General features: G+C 51.0%; 2 protein-coding genes and 1 long non-coding RNA gene across 11 annotated transcripts in view; 1 reads left to right on the top strand and 2 right to left on the bottom strand.

The window, feature by feature from the left end:
• Positions 1–5,221, bottom strand: part of EEIG1 (estrogen-induced osteoclastogenesis regulator 1) — a 38,559-nt gene extending 33,338 nt beyond the window's left edge. Inside the window, exons 1-2 of one of the 2 annotated variants that reach the window (XM_069772020.1) lie at positions 5,013–5,221; positions 3,016–3,652 (exon numbers count right to left, since the gene is read on the bottom strand). In XM_069772020.1, the coding sequence (XP_069628121.1) occupies positions 3,016–3,161 (146 nt within the window). In that variant the 5' untranslated portion in view covers positions 3,162–3,652; positions 5,013–5,221. The remainder of the gene's footprint in view (positions 1–3,015; positions 3,653–5,012) is intronic. The other variant, XM_069772021.1, reaches the window with a different exon arrangement.
• A 1,660-nt stretch (positions 5,222–6,881) lies between these two features.
• LOC138682188 (uncharacterized) lies at positions 6,882–11,269 on the top strand. The gene is made up of 3 exons (XR_011322349.1): positions 6,882–6,966; positions 9,184–9,734; positions 10,425–11,269. It is a non-coding gene; the product is annotated as an uncharacterized lncRNA (long non-coding RNA).
• A 36-nt stretch (positions 11,270–11,305) lies between these two features.
• NAIF1 (nuclear apoptosis inducing factor 1) lies at positions 11,306–15,327 on the bottom strand. Of its 8 annotated transcripts, none has more exons than XR_011322345.1 (4): positions 14,359–15,327; positions 13,335–13,684; positions 12,822–12,891; positions 11,306–11,614 (listed from the first exon to the last, which is right to left on the bottom strand). XR_011322345.1 is itself a non-coding variant. In XM_069772022.1 (3 exons), exons 1-3 carry the CDS (start codon positions 14,867–14,869, stop codon positions 12,886–12,888), a joined length of 867 nt encoding a protein of 288 aa, XP_069628123.1. In that variant the 5' UTR covers positions 14,870–15,326; the 3' UTR covers positions 11,306–12,885. The 8 variants fall into 8 exon arrangements, 2 of the variants coding, with proteins under 2 accessions (XP_069628123.1, XP_009911013.2); XR_011322344.1 differs by having other exon boundaries at positions 11,306–12,518; positions 14,359–15,326; XR_011322342.1 differs by adding an exon at positions 12,434–12,518 and having other exon boundaries at positions 12,822–13,684; positions 14,359–15,268.
• Between the last annotated feature and the right edge of the window lie 451 nt (positions 15,328–15,778).

Below are 15,778 nucleotides of genomic sequence, written 5' to 3'. Positions count from 1 at the left end.
CACTGTAAACTGAAACGGGTAAGTCTTACACTCAGAAGCCCCGCCAGAGCGTAAGGAGACTTTACAAAGGGAGGGGAAAGGACAAGCAAAAGGATATTCACAGCTGCAACTTTAGTCAGTTAAATACCCATGGTTTAATGCAAGGCCTGAGCACAGCAAGCACGGAAAAACGGTACCTGCCTGCAAGAAAAAAAAACCAAACCAGAAAACCCAAGAGAGGCAGATCCCCAAAGCTGAATATGCTGACAGGACCTGGACCTTTTCCAGAGTGCCTTGAATTCCTAAGAGTGTTAAGTCTTAATGCATTTCAGACAGGTTCCCCTCCAGCCAAGCTGCTTTGTCCCAGTCCAGGCAGAGGAGATGTGAGCAGCTCACAGCCCAGGAGGGGGGTCCTGGCCCGAGGTGCATCCCACCGGATCCACAGCACCAGGCAGCAGCAGGTATGTGCAACCCAGGCTGAAGCGGACTTGGGACCAGGATGGGCTGACGGGAGCCGGCAGGACAGCCTCCCACTTCTGCTCTGCTCACAGGTCAAATTAACCCGGTGCCACCTAGCAACTCATTGGATATATCGTATCTCCACCTCTCACTACAGACACGCCCAAGCTGCCAAGTAAGTCTATTGTAAATAACCTGAAAAATCTGCCTCTGGAGATTCTTATATTCTCAGACAACACTCTTCTTTCCACTTCATATGTCACTTAATCGAGAAAAAAGAAAACTGATTTAGTGTGTCGTACAAAGGGTTCTTATACCTACTTCTCCCTGCTGTTTACAGACTCCAAACAACATGGGACACCTTGTTCAGATCAGTTCTCTGAAAACTCATGGGCTGAAGGAGCTACTGGTGTGCTCAATCATAGCTGCACACCTCCTACTGCCACAGACCGCAGAAGCAGCCCAAATTGATTGCAGAGCAAACACCAGACTTTTACATAAGCAGCTCACAAAAGATGACCTGACAGACACTGCAACCTCAAACGCAGTCGTTTTTGGCAGTGGTTGATTTCCGAGAAACAATCACAGGTCCTAAATAATGTATAGCCTTCTAACACAACATGGATACAGCATCCCCTTCCCTTTAATTTTCCCCAGATCCAAAGAGTATCAAAAAGGTCATGGAAATGACTAGAGGAGCATAGAACAGAGCCAAGGCATGATCTGGGAGCCTTTCCACACAGTAACTCTTCTCCTCACTGTTCCTGGAAATTCACCTCTCCTGAAGTTTCTCTAACTGCAACAGGGGAAAATATTTGGAAAAGGTCAAATGACTCAATACCACTGAGACTCCTAACTTTTCAAGCAGGAACAGGTTTCCATGTGCTTTCAGTTAGAGTACAGACAGGTTAGGGGAAAGGCGGCAAACCCAACAGCCTACTTCCCCTTTGCTCGTTTATAAGCAATCAAGCCAGTTGAGAGTAATGTATGTGTTTGGTTTAAATTACAGAGGATTCGCTGCTGGAACACATCTGCAACGCGCTGCACTGAGCGAACTGCTGAACGCCAGCCAGCTCAGAAAACAACCCAATGCAACCCAAACGGCTGGCTGCATCAGCAAACCCCAGCTACAGCTCCTAAATGCTGCTTTCAAGGATGACAGGGAGAAGGAAATCTACATTTCTTAGCACAGGCTTTTCCTGAGATACCCTCCAGTTCAACTCATTTTATTGACTCCAGGAAGCAGAGGGGTTAATTTCTTTCCAAGTTCACATACTGTTTGAATTCCTTAGATAAGCTGCTTCCACCAAACCCAAGGATCTAGCCTCAGGGGAGAACACTGTAAGGAAAAGCTCTTTTGATAGATTTTCTTCAAAAGAGAAATTAATTCAAAGTCCATTTTTGGAGGTGTTCCACACCCACGGCTTCTACAGACTTCAGATGAGGTTGCACTGTGCCTCTAGAAGAAAAACCAAGCTTTGAGCAATGCTCTACCACTTCTATTTGCAAGACAGAAATGTTTTATGCTTGCCCAATAAAATCTTCTCTTCTGAAATGAGAAAGCTCAGTGTGCAGCACCACAAAGAGGAAAACCAGACGAAACCAGGCTTCAGCTCTGGGATAAAGCAGTTAACAGCTAGCACAAACTAATCCTGTACCTTTAAAACTGAGCAGTCACTCAGGAAAGCAAAAAAACAAGTTTTGAAAGCCACTGAAGGCTTCCTTCACATCTTGAGGCAGAAAGAAAGCAAGTCTGGGCTGTTATGGAATTCGCGTTTGCATACTGCTGGTGATAATCTATGTGCATAGTTGGAAACAAAGCAAGTTTTTATTAGCAATTAGTAGCAGGAGTGGGGACAGACCTGCCTGAAGGAGTCAGAGAAATGCCAATACGTGATGGCAGAACAACCTTATAGGATGTGCAGCAGAAATGATCCTGGTATGACAGATCACATAAAAAAGAAAATACTGCAGCTATAAACTTGAAGATGCAATGGCATCAGTTCAAGGAGATAAACTGTGTCTTTAACACTGACAACTTTGACTCCAGGCAGCAGTTTTCCCTTGCACAGCAATTTGCAATGCAAAGCAAGCTACTTCCACTCTTACCAAGAACAGTAATTCAAAAGCAAAAGGGGAGAGCAAAGTTGGGAAGGGTTGATTTGCTTAGATACAGTCTTCTACAGAGTTGAGTTTCAAGTCGGGCACGAAAGCAAAATAGCATACGGTCTGAAATAGCATGTGAGAGCTTGGGCAAGGGCAGGGAGGGGGATGGGGGAGAGAGGATTTCATCTACAAACCCCAGTCCGTTTCAGGGGAACGACCTCCTGCTCCCTCCCCACATCTCTGAAAAATTCAGTCCAGCTCTGATCAGCCAACACCACCCAGGTTCAGAGCTCCCCAGCTACGTTCTTCCCCCCTGCTCCGGAGAATATGTGGCATGTGGGGCCCTACAACAGAACTATTAAAATCCCATCAAGGGGTAGGCAAGTGGTAGCCATATGCTAAACCGCTCAACTGAAGAATAACCAGGGAAAGAAGCACAGGCAGGAAGCAAGTCTGTGAGCAGCTTCTTACCTGGTAGATAAGCTAGCAAAGTCTCCTCCATCTAGCAGCCTGATTTTGCAGAACAGAACCCCGTTCACAAAGGGGACAGCAGTCAGCTCTTCTAGAGTGAAACTTGTCTGAAACTTGAATTTCTTCTTCTTCATCAGGAAAGCCATGGGCAAATTCAGCGTGGAAAGCCCAGGAATTCCAAACAAGATTGGGGAGGAGCGGCTCAAAACACACACAGACAAGCAGAGGAACGGCACTCGTTCAAGGAGCGCAAGCAGGGAGTAAATTCCAGTTCAGTTACAAAGATGGCCCAGCTTCAAACGCACAATACTCTTCTCTTTGGTGGTCGGATCTGGCTGTGGGATCATCGCCACGGCAGGCTTCAGGTGAGGAGGAAGAGGTCAGATTAAATCTCTGCAACATCTCCAAGGGAAAAGGGAGGGAGAGAAGTCAGTCTCAGCTCCAGACCAGCAGGAGCTGTCCCAGTTAGAGGCTGCAGTGCTCTGTCTTCAGCACAACCCCTCCAGAAAGCATCTCTCGTGGGAAGTCATCTTGAGTCTCCGATGAAGCCTTAAGTCTGTGGGCAGCACATTCAGAGAGCTTCCAGTTTCTATCTCCTCCTGTTGTGCAACTCCTTGATACAGGTCTTCGGGTCAGCCTTTGGGAGGGAAATGAGTAAATTAGTTCCAGCCAGTCTTGGGCTCCTCCTCCTCTAAAACCTGTTTGGATGGGTAATATTCAGTCCGGACTCATACCAGTCTTAAGAGGTATGGCCCCAATTAGCCTGGCCCTAACATCCTCTTTCCCCTTTTTGCCTAGGGCAAGCTTCACTGTTGTCATCCCCCTCGTAATTTCTGTTTTGCAAAGCTGCTAATAAAAATCTGCTCTATTTTCACCCATCATCTTTAGAAGCAGTTTACAGAGCAAGATCAGTCTAACGTGTAGTCTAACAAGTGTAAGCAAAAGCAATCTCAAGAAATGCAAAAATCTGTTTCTTTTCTGTATTTCCAACCAGCCCTAACTGTTAGCACCTGTATCGTATAAATGGAGGAAGCAGCACATAGGAAAAAAAAGCAGTCTGCTCCAGATTACACAGCATAACAACCGAATCAGGTCATCTGGCTGTCCAATAGCCAGGCCCACCGAGCATGCTGCCTTCTCCCAGCACCAGGTCTACACCAAGCTGTGCCCTGCACAGTTCAGTTTTGGGGCTGGAGACAGTCATTTCATTACAGATTTATGCAACACCTAAGCCAGGGAAGCAAGAGCTGATTAGCATCTAAAAGGGACAAGGTTTTGAACACCGGGCAGTAAACAATCCTCACCGATACTAAGAATTAATGACTGCAAACCAATGCAGGCAAAGCTCCTGCTGCCTGTACGGGTGCGCGGTTAAAGCCCCTCTCCCGCTCGGGTGGCAGCAGGCGAATCCAGGCGGCTCTGCCCACTGCACCGGGGCCTGGGCACCTCTGCAGAGGCACCACTCTCCTACGGCTGCCTCGCAGCAGAGCAAGAGGGCAGATTGGTGACTGCTCCGCACCACCAGCCCCCTCCATGAGCCATATCTGCCCCTGCACAGAGCTGCTACTAGGTCTCACCTGCCTTCCAGCCCCCCGGACCGTGCACCGAGATGCGTACGAGTATCAGCCCGCCTCTGGGCCCCATGGACCACTTACCAGGCTGCAGTGAGATCACAGCCTGTCCCCTGGCACCCCTGGGCCATGCACTAAGCTGTGGTCAGGTCTCAGCTCTCTTTCTGAGCCAAGCACTGAACGGTGGCCAGGTCTCTGCCTGCCTCCCGGCCCTGTGAACCACAGGGTGAACTGCAGCCAGGTATCAGCCCCCCTCCCAGCCCCAGGGGCCATGCACTGGGCCGTAGCCGGGCCGCACCGCAGCCCAGCTCCGGCCCCATGATCCGTGCACCGAGCTGCAGCCAGGTCTCAGCCCCCCTCCCGGCCCCCCAGTCACGAGCTGACCGACGGGAGGTCTCAGCACGCTTCCCGGCTCCCTCCACCGACCTGCGGCCCGGTCCTGGCCCGGTCCCTGCCCGGCCCTGCTCGCACCTCCTGCCCTCTCCTCGCACGGCCGCCACAGCCACCGCTGCTCCCCGCCACAGCCGCCTCTGCTAGCGCTACGCAAACTGCGGCCGCTACGCCAACTCCGCAAGCAGCCACAAGGCAGAGCAACACCACCACCGCGCTTCGGGAATACCGATCCGACACTACGTAACCAACCCCCCCTCCCGCCCTCTTCCACGGAGAGGGGGGAGGGGAGCAGGAGAGCAGCGCCGCCCGATTGGACAAGCCGCAAGAAGGCGGGCCGAGAATGACGAGGTTTTGATTGGTTGCTCCGGCACGGGGCGGGGAAGAAAGCGCGGCGATTGGAGGTGGAGGCTGTCGGTTTGGGCAAGACCCGCCTCCTGGCTGAGAGAGTGGGCGGGAAGCGGGGGGCTCTGTGGTGGCCCCGGTGTCGCCTCACTAGGGAGGGCGGCGGGAACGTGGCGCAGCTTGGCTGCCTGGCCAGTCGTGTGGCTGCCGGGCAGGGGGTTCCTCGGGCCTTCCCGCCCTCCCCCCCCGGATGTCCCATAGGCACCCCGCAGGCCGAGCAGCCCCGAGATGGCGCTGGAGTGCGCGGGGCTGGAGCGGGCTGGATGAGAGGATGGCAGGCCTCGGCCCCTGGAGCCTGCAGCCGAGGTGACCCTGCCTGGGCTGAGGTGATGGGAGAGGCAGCTCTGACAGACGCGGTCTCTCTGCGTCCTCTTCAGCGCTGCCCCTTGACATCCAGGCCCCCTTGCCCTGTCCTTGTCCCAGTGCCTTCCCTGCTCAGGCAGCTCCTGGTGACACACCTTCCAATGGGTACGTCCCATGCGCTGCAGCTCTTCAGACAGCACTGCCTCACAAATGCAGCGGTGTGGCCGCCTTGTCCTCCCTTGGCACCTTTGGGTACCACACAGCGGGCCGTGGGTCAGGCTGACCAGCAGCATTTGGGCTGGCTGTCGTGGAGCAGGAGGGAGGCCCTGGCACCGCACACCCCTGTGGGCAGCGCGAGGCAGGGCCGGGAGCTGGAGTCTCACCCTCTGTGTGTGAGATGTGGCAACCAGTTAAACACATCTCTTCATCAAAATGGCTCCCTGTTATTACGTGCTGCTGCTGTGTCCTGTGCTGTGGCTGGGATCCCTGGTTAGGCAGGATTCCATCGTTTAAGGGCAAGCAGAACAAAATGTCTCTCCTTGTCCTGAAGGAGTCTGCAATCATCAATATGATTTGCCTAGTTTTTAAAGTTAGGGATGTGCCTAAGAGTCTCTGGCAGAGAGGTTGAGGCTCATATGGGAGGGACTTTTCCCAAGGCTGATTTGCATGTCTGGTAAAGCTTGGATGAAAGCCTGGGAGTCCTCGCTCTCTTTGCCAGGCTTTGATGCCCAGACTCCTTGCCTTTAATCTTTGCCATCTATGCAGACAATATCAGAGCTATCAAATAATTCTACCACAATGTGAGACTTTAAAAAAAAAAGTCTGCTAGGAAAAGTACATGTCAATGTACTTGGATAAAAGTTAAAAACTGGATTAAGCCAAATGTGTTGTTATGATTCTTGCTTATAAGGTTAAGCAGATACACAGACTTTGGGCTGGGAAAACATTTCATATTGGTACAGTGAAACCGTCTCAGAACATATCAGTCTTCCCATACAGCAGGGTTTGTGGAGGCTGCTTTTAAAGGTAGGGCTTGAATTGTTCCATCAATGGATACCTGGTGTTTTCAAGGCCTCGAGACATTGCTGGAGATTGGCTGGGCTTTTTTGCTTTCTATTTCTCAGTTTATTGGGAAAGAGCTCAGTCTGCTAAATATTTAATATTTGCCAAGCTGGGATGCTCAAATGCTGGAAGCATCTGAAGAATCCAGCCCAGTCCCTCACACTTCTCATTCCCTGAGCGTACCGCTGACGGACGTGTTGATCTTTTGCTTCCTCACTAGGTAAAGGACAAACGATCTCTCTGTTTGTGGTGTGGGAGGAGGCTGTGTGTTATCTGGTATGATTCACTCTGATAAATAACCTCCTCGGAGGACTTCTCTTGTTTATAGCAACAGCCCCAAATGCTAAAGTTTAGAGATTTTAATCCTTGCTGTTCTCACACATATTTACTTGGCAGTTTTATCAGAAACATCTCTTGAAAACCTCAGTGTTTTTATAATTAATTGAATAATGTGACTGATGTTAAAAATAAACGGATTTGGAAAAATGCCCAGTGAGCTGCTGAACAGTGTGTAATATAGCAACCGTAGCTGGATTCTCAGGGGTATGTATATTTTCCTAACAAACGCAGTCTCATGACTTAGAGATTAAATCTTTATTAGTTCGAAATTCACCCTGTTGATTTTTCTGTGTTTATGCTGCATAATTGTTTCTGGACAAATTCACATTTTTTTAAAGGGACAGTGCTCCTCCAAACATGTGCCTCTGCTGATCTCAGAGTGGGCGAGTTAGTCTGAGCCCCACAGAGGCACCACAGAGGGGGTGTGGGTGCAGGGTATCTCTGTCCATCCACCATCCCACTGGCTTTATATTATTTTCCAATCCAGACCCAATCCACTCACTAAGGGGGCATGTGTGTGAACAGGGTGCTCTGATACATACTGATTCTGCTTACCCCAGAATTGGATGCTGTTGATTTCTCTCCTATGACCTCGGCCTCGCCATGCCCACCTCACCTCTGCTGTGTGAACCTCAGCCACGTCCCTGCCCCATGCTCTCCCTGACCTAAGCCTTTCCTGATGCCTCTCCCCATTGCTGCCACCACTTCCTCAACTTTTGCTGGCTCAGGGCATCGTCTTATCAGTCTGGGATAATTTATCAGTTTGGGCTCTGCAGTTAAGTCTGGGCCTCACCTCTGCTGTCACCAGAGGTGTGTCTCTGGCCAGGGCTGGGATCTCTATGCTCTGCTCGCCTTGGCACTGCGGGCGAGCAGGAACAGAGATGGCTTTTCTTGCTTCCTGCCTCCCCACTTTGAGAGCTGAGGTACAGCAGCAGGGGAGAAACAAGGCAAGATAAATTCAGAAGGGACAAAACTCAGCAAGTTGAAGCGAGATAGATTCTATAATGCGTTTGGTGAGCCGTCAAATCCTATCTCTTATCCCAGGGGAATCCCAGATGCATGAGCAAATCATCAAGCCCTGTAAATTACATTATCAGCATCTTCCTCTGGAAAACATCATCATGCTGATCCATTTGTCCTAGCAGCCAAATGATTAAAGTTTGAAAACTAAATTATACACGTTGCTGCAACAGCATGAACACAATAATGGCTCTACTCTGTTACACCTGTAACCTCTGTTATAATAGCTTTAATGAGCTTTCAGCCTTGTCATCCAAAAAGAAAAGATTGTCACACGATGCTTTATGCTATAGAGGTGTTCTGCATGCTGCTGGTGGCCAAGCACCTGCAATGCACCCGCTCTGAGAAGCTGTACAGGAGCTGCAAACCAGGCAGCCGCGGTGGGTGGGTGCCTTCTGCAGAGCTGGGGAGCAGACCCAGGCTGGGGAGCTCCCGAAATGGGACAGGGGGTGCAGGCCCCTGGGGCAGGACACCGCAGCGGTGTGAGCCCCATCTGTAGCATGCAGGTTGCTGGAAACCCTGTGCGAGGAATGGGTACCTATCCCCATTACATAGGATTATCCTACGGTGCGGAGTTATTCCAAGCTTATGTCTTCTCAGCTTAATTTAATAACAGGCTGCGAGCTCTACTTTGGTCTGCTTGTGTATTTCACTAGTTCCATATTTAACTGAACTCATCATCATAAAGGCCAGGAACTGTTTCACTTTCTGTGCCAGGCTGGGTTTCCTGTTGGACATGGGAAGGACACACCTGCACAGTGGGTTTCTGGCCTGCCAGGACGGGGGATCCTGTTATTGGCAGAGACAAAGGGAACACAGGAATCTGGAGTTGGTGGATTCCTTTCCCCAAACATGTGGCCAGACCAGAAAATCCAGCCGCCTGGCTTTTTTTGTTTACTGGTTTCCATGTCTGCTCCAGTTTGCCCTGGGAATGTGTGGCAGGACTATCTGCTTCTTTCCGGGAGGCCTATTGGTGGAACTGGAGCTGGTTTGCCTCTTCCAAAATCTGCAGACTGGAACCCGCTTTCCCTTGAGGCTTGTTGTGTTTATTAAGTGTTATTCTGTGTCTGCATCCCAGGTGTCACCTTCAGCACTCTGCCGGACAAGAGACTTGCTGGCCATGGGCTCTCTCACTGGTTCCGTGCTTCTGGCTACAGCCCCGCAAATGCTGCTGTTACCCCAAATGCAGCAGAAACAACTGTAAGTCTGTGGTTCCCACTTGACACGGCAACCTCTAATTTGGGATCCCAGGCAGTAGAGGTAACAGAAACTGTCCCTGCTGGGGCTTGGCTTCTGCCTTGGGTTAACCACCTTGCGGGGCTGGGACCCAAGGGCTGGTGAGCCCAGTTTGCAGGTGGTGTGGGCTTCATTCCTGCTCGCAAAACGCAGCCTGGAAGCTGTGCTGATCATTTGTGTGAAGCTTCTTGTCAGATGCTTTCAGGAAAGACAAAGAATCTTAAATGCTTCAATTTTCATACTTAACAAACCACACTTGTGCTGACAGTACCTGCTGGCAATAACCTCTCAGATGGCAACAGGAAAAAACCCACAAAAAAAACAGAAGAATGCTTTGCCAAAACAGGCTTGACAAACTTTAAAAACAAGCTGGAGGAGGTAAAGGTAATTTGGGTGAGTATGCAGGTGATATCATTCTGTCCCTTGGCGGGGATCCGCTCCCAGGACTGCAATGTAGCTATGGCAGCACACTGTACTTGCGGGATACTAACATATTTATGTGTGGTCTTCTGAAAAATCTTAAAACCTGCCCCTTTGCTTATAATTAAAGAATTAATGTGTTTTTTTATCTTGTGCCTGCCCATTCGGTTCTGCAGTGAACTCGTCCCAAAGAGAGACATGACCTCCCGACATCCCAGTGTCCTCTGCCTATCTTTCTGGGAAGCAGAGGGACCTGGTTTGTGTTCTCAGGCATCCTGACTTTTTTAGGGGTACTGGTGTTCCTCATCGCTGGGCTCTGCCCATTGAATTTCTTCCTCTCCGGGCTCTCAGTCCTGAAAAGATTCATCAGTGAGAGGAGCAAGCAGGACCACAAAAGATCTGGACAACAAGGGTCATTTCTGGGACATCCTGCCAGGGCCCTGCAGTGAGTGGTACTTGGCAGCAGCTCAGGATCCCCGTGCCTTGCCCCGTTGCGCAGTGCCATCTCCTGGAAAGCCGTGCCTGAGCTGCACACATCACAAGCGGAGTTTTGCTCCTGAAGCACCTAGTGGTGCTGCAGGCAGCTTGGCTGCTGCCTCCCATTGCTGCAAAGTTCATCTTCTGACCCACCAAGAGTCCCTCACCAAACTTCTCTTTCTCCAGCAGGTATGAAGGATGCCATCCGCTGCCCGGCTGCTCACCTTCACCTCTGAGGTACAGAACATCCCTGCACAGCTCTTTCCTGCTCTGGATGCTGAATACAAATCTCTAGGTACAAAGAGAACAGTGGAGGAGCACAAATTAACATCTATAGATGTTACTCCTCAGCTTTTGTTCTGCTTGGGCACCAGTTCCCTGTTCAGTTGAATGCCCCATATATACCTTCACCCTCTAAAGTGCCACATTTACCTGTTCCTCCTGGTTTTAACTTTAAGGGACACTTTTCTCTCTCCCTTCTGAAGTTTGATGACCTCGTCATGAGCAACCACCAAGCCCCTCATCACAGTGCTCACCCTACATTTAAAATGTTGCTACATCTTTTTAATGAGACAAAAATGTGTACATGGAACTTGCACCTGAATGCTGCTTGCTTGACTAAGCTCTATATTTATCCTGAAAAGACAAGAAAAATGGGTGGTTCTAAGGGCAACATGTTTACTCCTATGAAACTAACACAGCTTAAGTGCTTAGTCACTGAAAAAATGCACACTGCAATTTAATGCCAAAGGCTGGTACTTCATCCATCATTTTAGGCTATTGTGGCATCTTCTGAGCAGTTGGGAGATTAGTAAACTTCAGTAATCTGTCATACACAATGAAATAACTAGTGCTCCAAGGTGAGGCTGTAAAAGCTGTTATTTGAAAAAGACCATAATTATGTAAATACGAGGCCACAAAGTTCATGAACAAGAGAAAAAGCTACCATGACGCGTGGCTGTTCACAGCTTTCTTTGGCCCTTTCTCAGTGAGGATTCTCTGTTGCAAACTTGTTGTCATGGACTCATTTTTGCCCTGGAGCATTACCGATGAACTGAAAGAGCCTGTTTACCAAAAATGTATTTTTTATTAAAATTCGTATTTGTAAAGGAGAGATCATTACACAAATGAGGTAAACCAACACATATGAGATAGTTTTCACTTTAAAAATAAATTTCAATTGAGCAATTGACTTGATTCCACGAAGTCTGAGAGGAAGAGTCAGGTGAGTGTTATTCATGTGATGAGATGCCAGACAAGGCGGGAAGACGCAGCTGATGCCACCCTGACTCAGCAGAGATGTCGGTGCCAAAGGGTCGGGAGTCTTCTGGGGGACAAACCCTTCTCACCGTGCTGTCCTTTTCTCCCCCGTCAGCCTTGTGGACCAGAGGAGATGAATAAAGTCCAGAGACAGGCAGCAGTAGCCTCTTCACCTACTGCTCTAACCAGGGGTCCCCCATCAGCATCCCCCCCTAAAAGGCTGGGTAAAGGTTTAATCTGATTGTGCAAATTCACTTCCTCATCAGTCGTTGCTCACCACGTCTCAGCCCTAAAGGAGACTTAACAGCAAGCAAATACCAGCTCTGAAAAAGTTCCATTTCAAAAGTAATACCTGGCAAGCAACAAGCCCGTTAAATGTGACACACTTTGCAAGGTACGGAGAGAAGAGTTATGCTTCCTTCTTTTTTTTTTTTAAGTTTGCTTTCATGCATATACAAGTGGAGCTTTTAACCTAAAAGTCCATGAAGTTACTGCAAGTCTGTGAGAATCACATTCACCATGCTGTGAAATTAAGCTTTCTCACTGAGGACCAAGCCCCACAGCCTGAACACCTCAAAGAATAGAAAAGTGTCTGCAATGTTGTTATACCCTGTATAATGGTACGAAAATAGTGAGGTGAACCTCAACCCATTTCTCAGAATGCCACTCAAAGCCAGCTAGCAGACTAACAAAGAATGGCTGTACTTGCTTCCAGCTCCTAACAAGTACAGAGCAAATACCACCACCACCACCAGCAGAACCAAGAAATGCTCCAAAATTCACTCAATTAAATCAGTGGCTGACAAACTCCTAAATGCTGGGAATTACTGCGTGGCTGAAGCTCTATAGTCCAGGTCCACTTAGATGAATCAAGGTGTTATGGAGGTGACAAACTATGCAGAGGAGAGAGATGGAGTTTCACCTGTTACACCCACCTGAGTGAAACTCATCCAGGCCCTTGTGTGTTAACTACGCTGAGACAGGTAAGACATTGCTCCAATACATATCCCAGGACAGTATCTGGTAACCAAGACGTGAAATTTTCATCACATCTGCCAAGTTCATAGTGAAATTTCATGACTGCATGCGGATAGAACATGAGGTGAATGCATTATTTTAATCCCATGTATGTCCTCGGGGGATGTGTGTGGGATTTAAACTGCATGTAGGCTTGGTGCTGGTCTGCATGGGCTGGATGTCATGCATACCTCTCAGTGCAGAGGGAAGGTTGTACCACATCCGGTACCACACTTCCAGTAAATGCTTTCAGCAAGAGACAGAAATGCATTCACTACCGTGCACTACAGTTTGTGATAACTGTACCTTGGCAGCTGTAGTACTGTGATATCGCAACAAGACTCTCCACGTCAGAAGTCAGTTAAAGGCTCTAGATCTTGAGAGAGAGAGAAAGAGAGAGGTGTCATACTTTGGAGAGTTTTTTCCAAACAGAAATAAAAAAAAAATTTAATAAATCTATTGTTTAAGGAACTAAAGCAACCAATGTTAAGTTCCTGGTTTATTACACATCCTGCTAAGGCTCTGTATGAGGAGTCTGAAAAGGCAGATTAGCATAAGATTAACAGAGAAAGAAAGCTGTTTAGGCTCAGCAAGACTCCAAGGCGAGCCATTTCACATTGACAAGAGCTAGCACCCCTTGCTCCCTGTGTCCACCAGCAGCACGGGCAGATTTTTTCCAAGAAAGACGTCCCATCGCTGTTTCTTTCACTGGATCATGCCATCTTGCTGCCCCGTCTGGCTGGGGTCAGTGGTGACCGATGGACTGGGTGTATTGCTCTGCAAAAATCGACGGAAGTCCTTAATCATGGGGCGGAGGACCTGGATGAGGGCACTCAGTGCCGCCTGTGTTCCTTCCATGGCTTGTGCCTGTCGCTCCTGGGCACATGCCTGCACCTCCTGAGAGCGACGAATCATCTGAAGCAAGTCATTCTGCTGCTCTAGGTGCTGGGCAATCTCCTTCACGTGCAAGTTGGTCACTCGCTGCTCCTGCAAGAGCTTGGCTGAGTTCAGAGCAATTCGGCTTTTCAGCTCCTGGGGTTTTGCAGACACTTCATGTTGATGCGCCATCATCTCCAAGGGCGCTTCGGCAGTGACTGTGGTGGGGGCTTCTGTTGTGCAGTACTCCACAACTCCATCCTCCAGACTGTGGTAGGTCGTCTCTGCAGGAACTGAGAACAAAGGACAGAAAGTGGGTAAGAAGTAGCTGCGATACGGGGATTTTTATCTACAGGACTATTCAATGAATATCACAGGAATACTGCCTGTTCAGTGAGATAACATACAATGAACAGCAATGCACAAAATGACCTATTTAAGTCTACTCCACCCTCATTCGAGCTTCCTTCTAGGCCGTACAGTCCAAAGGAATAGGGCCTTATCTGTCTAGACAAAATCACTTCTCAAACTCCAGAACAATCTTTCCAAGTGGCATTAACCAAGTGACATAAGGGCAAAGACAAGACCCAGAACGGCACTAGCCAGAAGGACAGCTGCTCTTTGGGGCAGACTGGGAAATCAGCCTTGGAGATGCTTCTCCCCCTGCTTTTGCTCCCAGAGAGGGGGACTGAACAATCTGCGAGGTGCAAAGGATACTGGCTTCCCTTGTCCTTAAGGCCGAGCCCAGCTATCAACGCTGACTTTCAGTAGGTGCATATCTTGCAGCCACTCCCCTACAGCAAGAGGACATACTGGGAATGGTGCTTTCATTACAGAGATGCGGGGGGTTCTTTTTGCTAGGGGTTTCCCCGCACAGAGCTCAGGGCTTCCTCATGGGTGGGTGTCAAGGCCCCCCGCATGACCTTCCAATTCAGAACAGAGCATCTTCAGCAGGTGCGGCACTCACTCTGGGTCAGCGTGACTGTGGTGGCTGACGCGGTGATGGGTATCTCGGTACCGTCACCTGCGCTGCAGTCCCCACTCGGCAAACTGATGATGGTGGCTTCTCCCAGCAGGTTGCAGATGCGTTGCTGCATGGGGGTGAGGATAACCGGGGCAGTTGCAGCACCAGTCGGGTCTTCGCTCTCTGGCCCGTTGCCGTTGCCGTTCTGGCTCTCGCCTCCCCCTTCCATGGCAGCCCGGACTTGGGCCACTTTGCGTCGCACCTCGGTCTTGAGGTCGGACCATTTCTTCTTGACCTCGGGCAGCTCGCGGTGGCAGGTGGCGACGGCGTTGACGCGGCGCAGGATGTCGTGCCAGGCGGCCGCCTTGGCGGCCAGGGGCACGCCCGCGTTGAAGTGGTTGATGAGGAGGTGCTTGCCTCGCTCCAGCTCCTCCACGATGATCTCCACCTCCCGCTCCGAGAAGTTCATCTTCCGCTTCTTGGCTGGGGGCGCCGGGGGCGACGCCATGGCCATGAGGGGCACGGAGGAGGGGGCACTGGGGGACACCTGCAGGTCAGGGGGGGGCCTGGCCGGGCCCAGGGGGCCCTGGGGGAGGCTGGGCAGGGCCGAAGGGCGGCAGGGCCCCCCCCAGGCCTGCTCGCCCCCGGGGCCGGGGACAACAGGGGGCCCCGAGGCCCCTCAGGGCCCGGAGGTGTCCGTTCCCCCCCCGCTCCCCCCTTGGCACCGCCAACGATACGCAAATTGCGTACCGCAGCCACCCAGCAAACCCCACTTAACGGCCTCCACCCTGCGACACTGGCGTAATGGCTTCCAGAATCAGCCCCCTTTCCTGCCTCGTCTGATTGGGCAGCCCGCCTGCCCGTCAGGCGGAGATCTCGCCTCCCGCCGGCAGCGCCGCGCTGTCATTGGCCAGCCACGCTGCCCGTCGGGGGGGGCCAAGAGACGGCCCCGCCTCGCCGCTCGTCTCAGGCCACTGGGCCTGCGTGAGGCCTGTGAAGGGCTGGGTCCACCCATGGATTTCCCCGCTCTAATTCCATTGGGTTCTTCTCCCGTCCATCAACACAGGGCGCGCCCTGCTTTGGCAGCTACCGGATACATGCCGCGTCCGTCAAGCTCAAACTGACGCCCGGTTCCCGATCTGACTGGAGATGTTGTAGCCTTATCCCCGCCTCCCCCCAGGGGCTCGACCAATGGGAGCTTGCTTCAGGCGCCTGTACCGCCCACCTTCCGCCCCGGGCGGTGTTTCCTTCCGATTGGTGAAGGGGAAGGCGTTCCTCCTGCGTCAGCGCCCGCCCACCTCGCGGGAGCGCGTGGACGCCGGGGGTGTGGGCGGGGGCGTGTTGGCAGGCGCCGGCGCGCGGGCCGCTGCCATTGGTCGGCGCGGAGCGTCACGTGGCGGCGGCGGCGTGTGGCGCGAAGGCG

This window comes from Haliaeetus albicilla, chromosome 26 (assembly GCF_947461875.1).
Source record: "Haliaeetus albicilla chromosome 26, bHalAlb1.1, whole genome shotgun sequence".
In the NCBI taxonomy this organism is placed as follows: domain Eukaryota; kingdom Metazoa; phylum Chordata; class Aves; order Accipitriformes; family Accipitridae; genus Haliaeetus; species Haliaeetus albicilla.
Note: the sequence above shows the minus strand (reverse complement) of the source record. Positions and strands in the feature narration are given on the sequence as shown.

Coding starts and splice junctions, on each gene's coding strand:
- NAIF1 (XM_009912711.2), bottom strand. CDS start 14,869: ATGGCCATGGCGTCGCCCCCGGCGCCCCCAGCCAAGAAGCGGAAGATG. Junction 13,685..14,358: donor CACAGTCACGCTGACCCAGA/GTGAGTGCCGCA, acceptor CTTTGTTCTCAG/TTCCTGCAGAGACGACCTAC.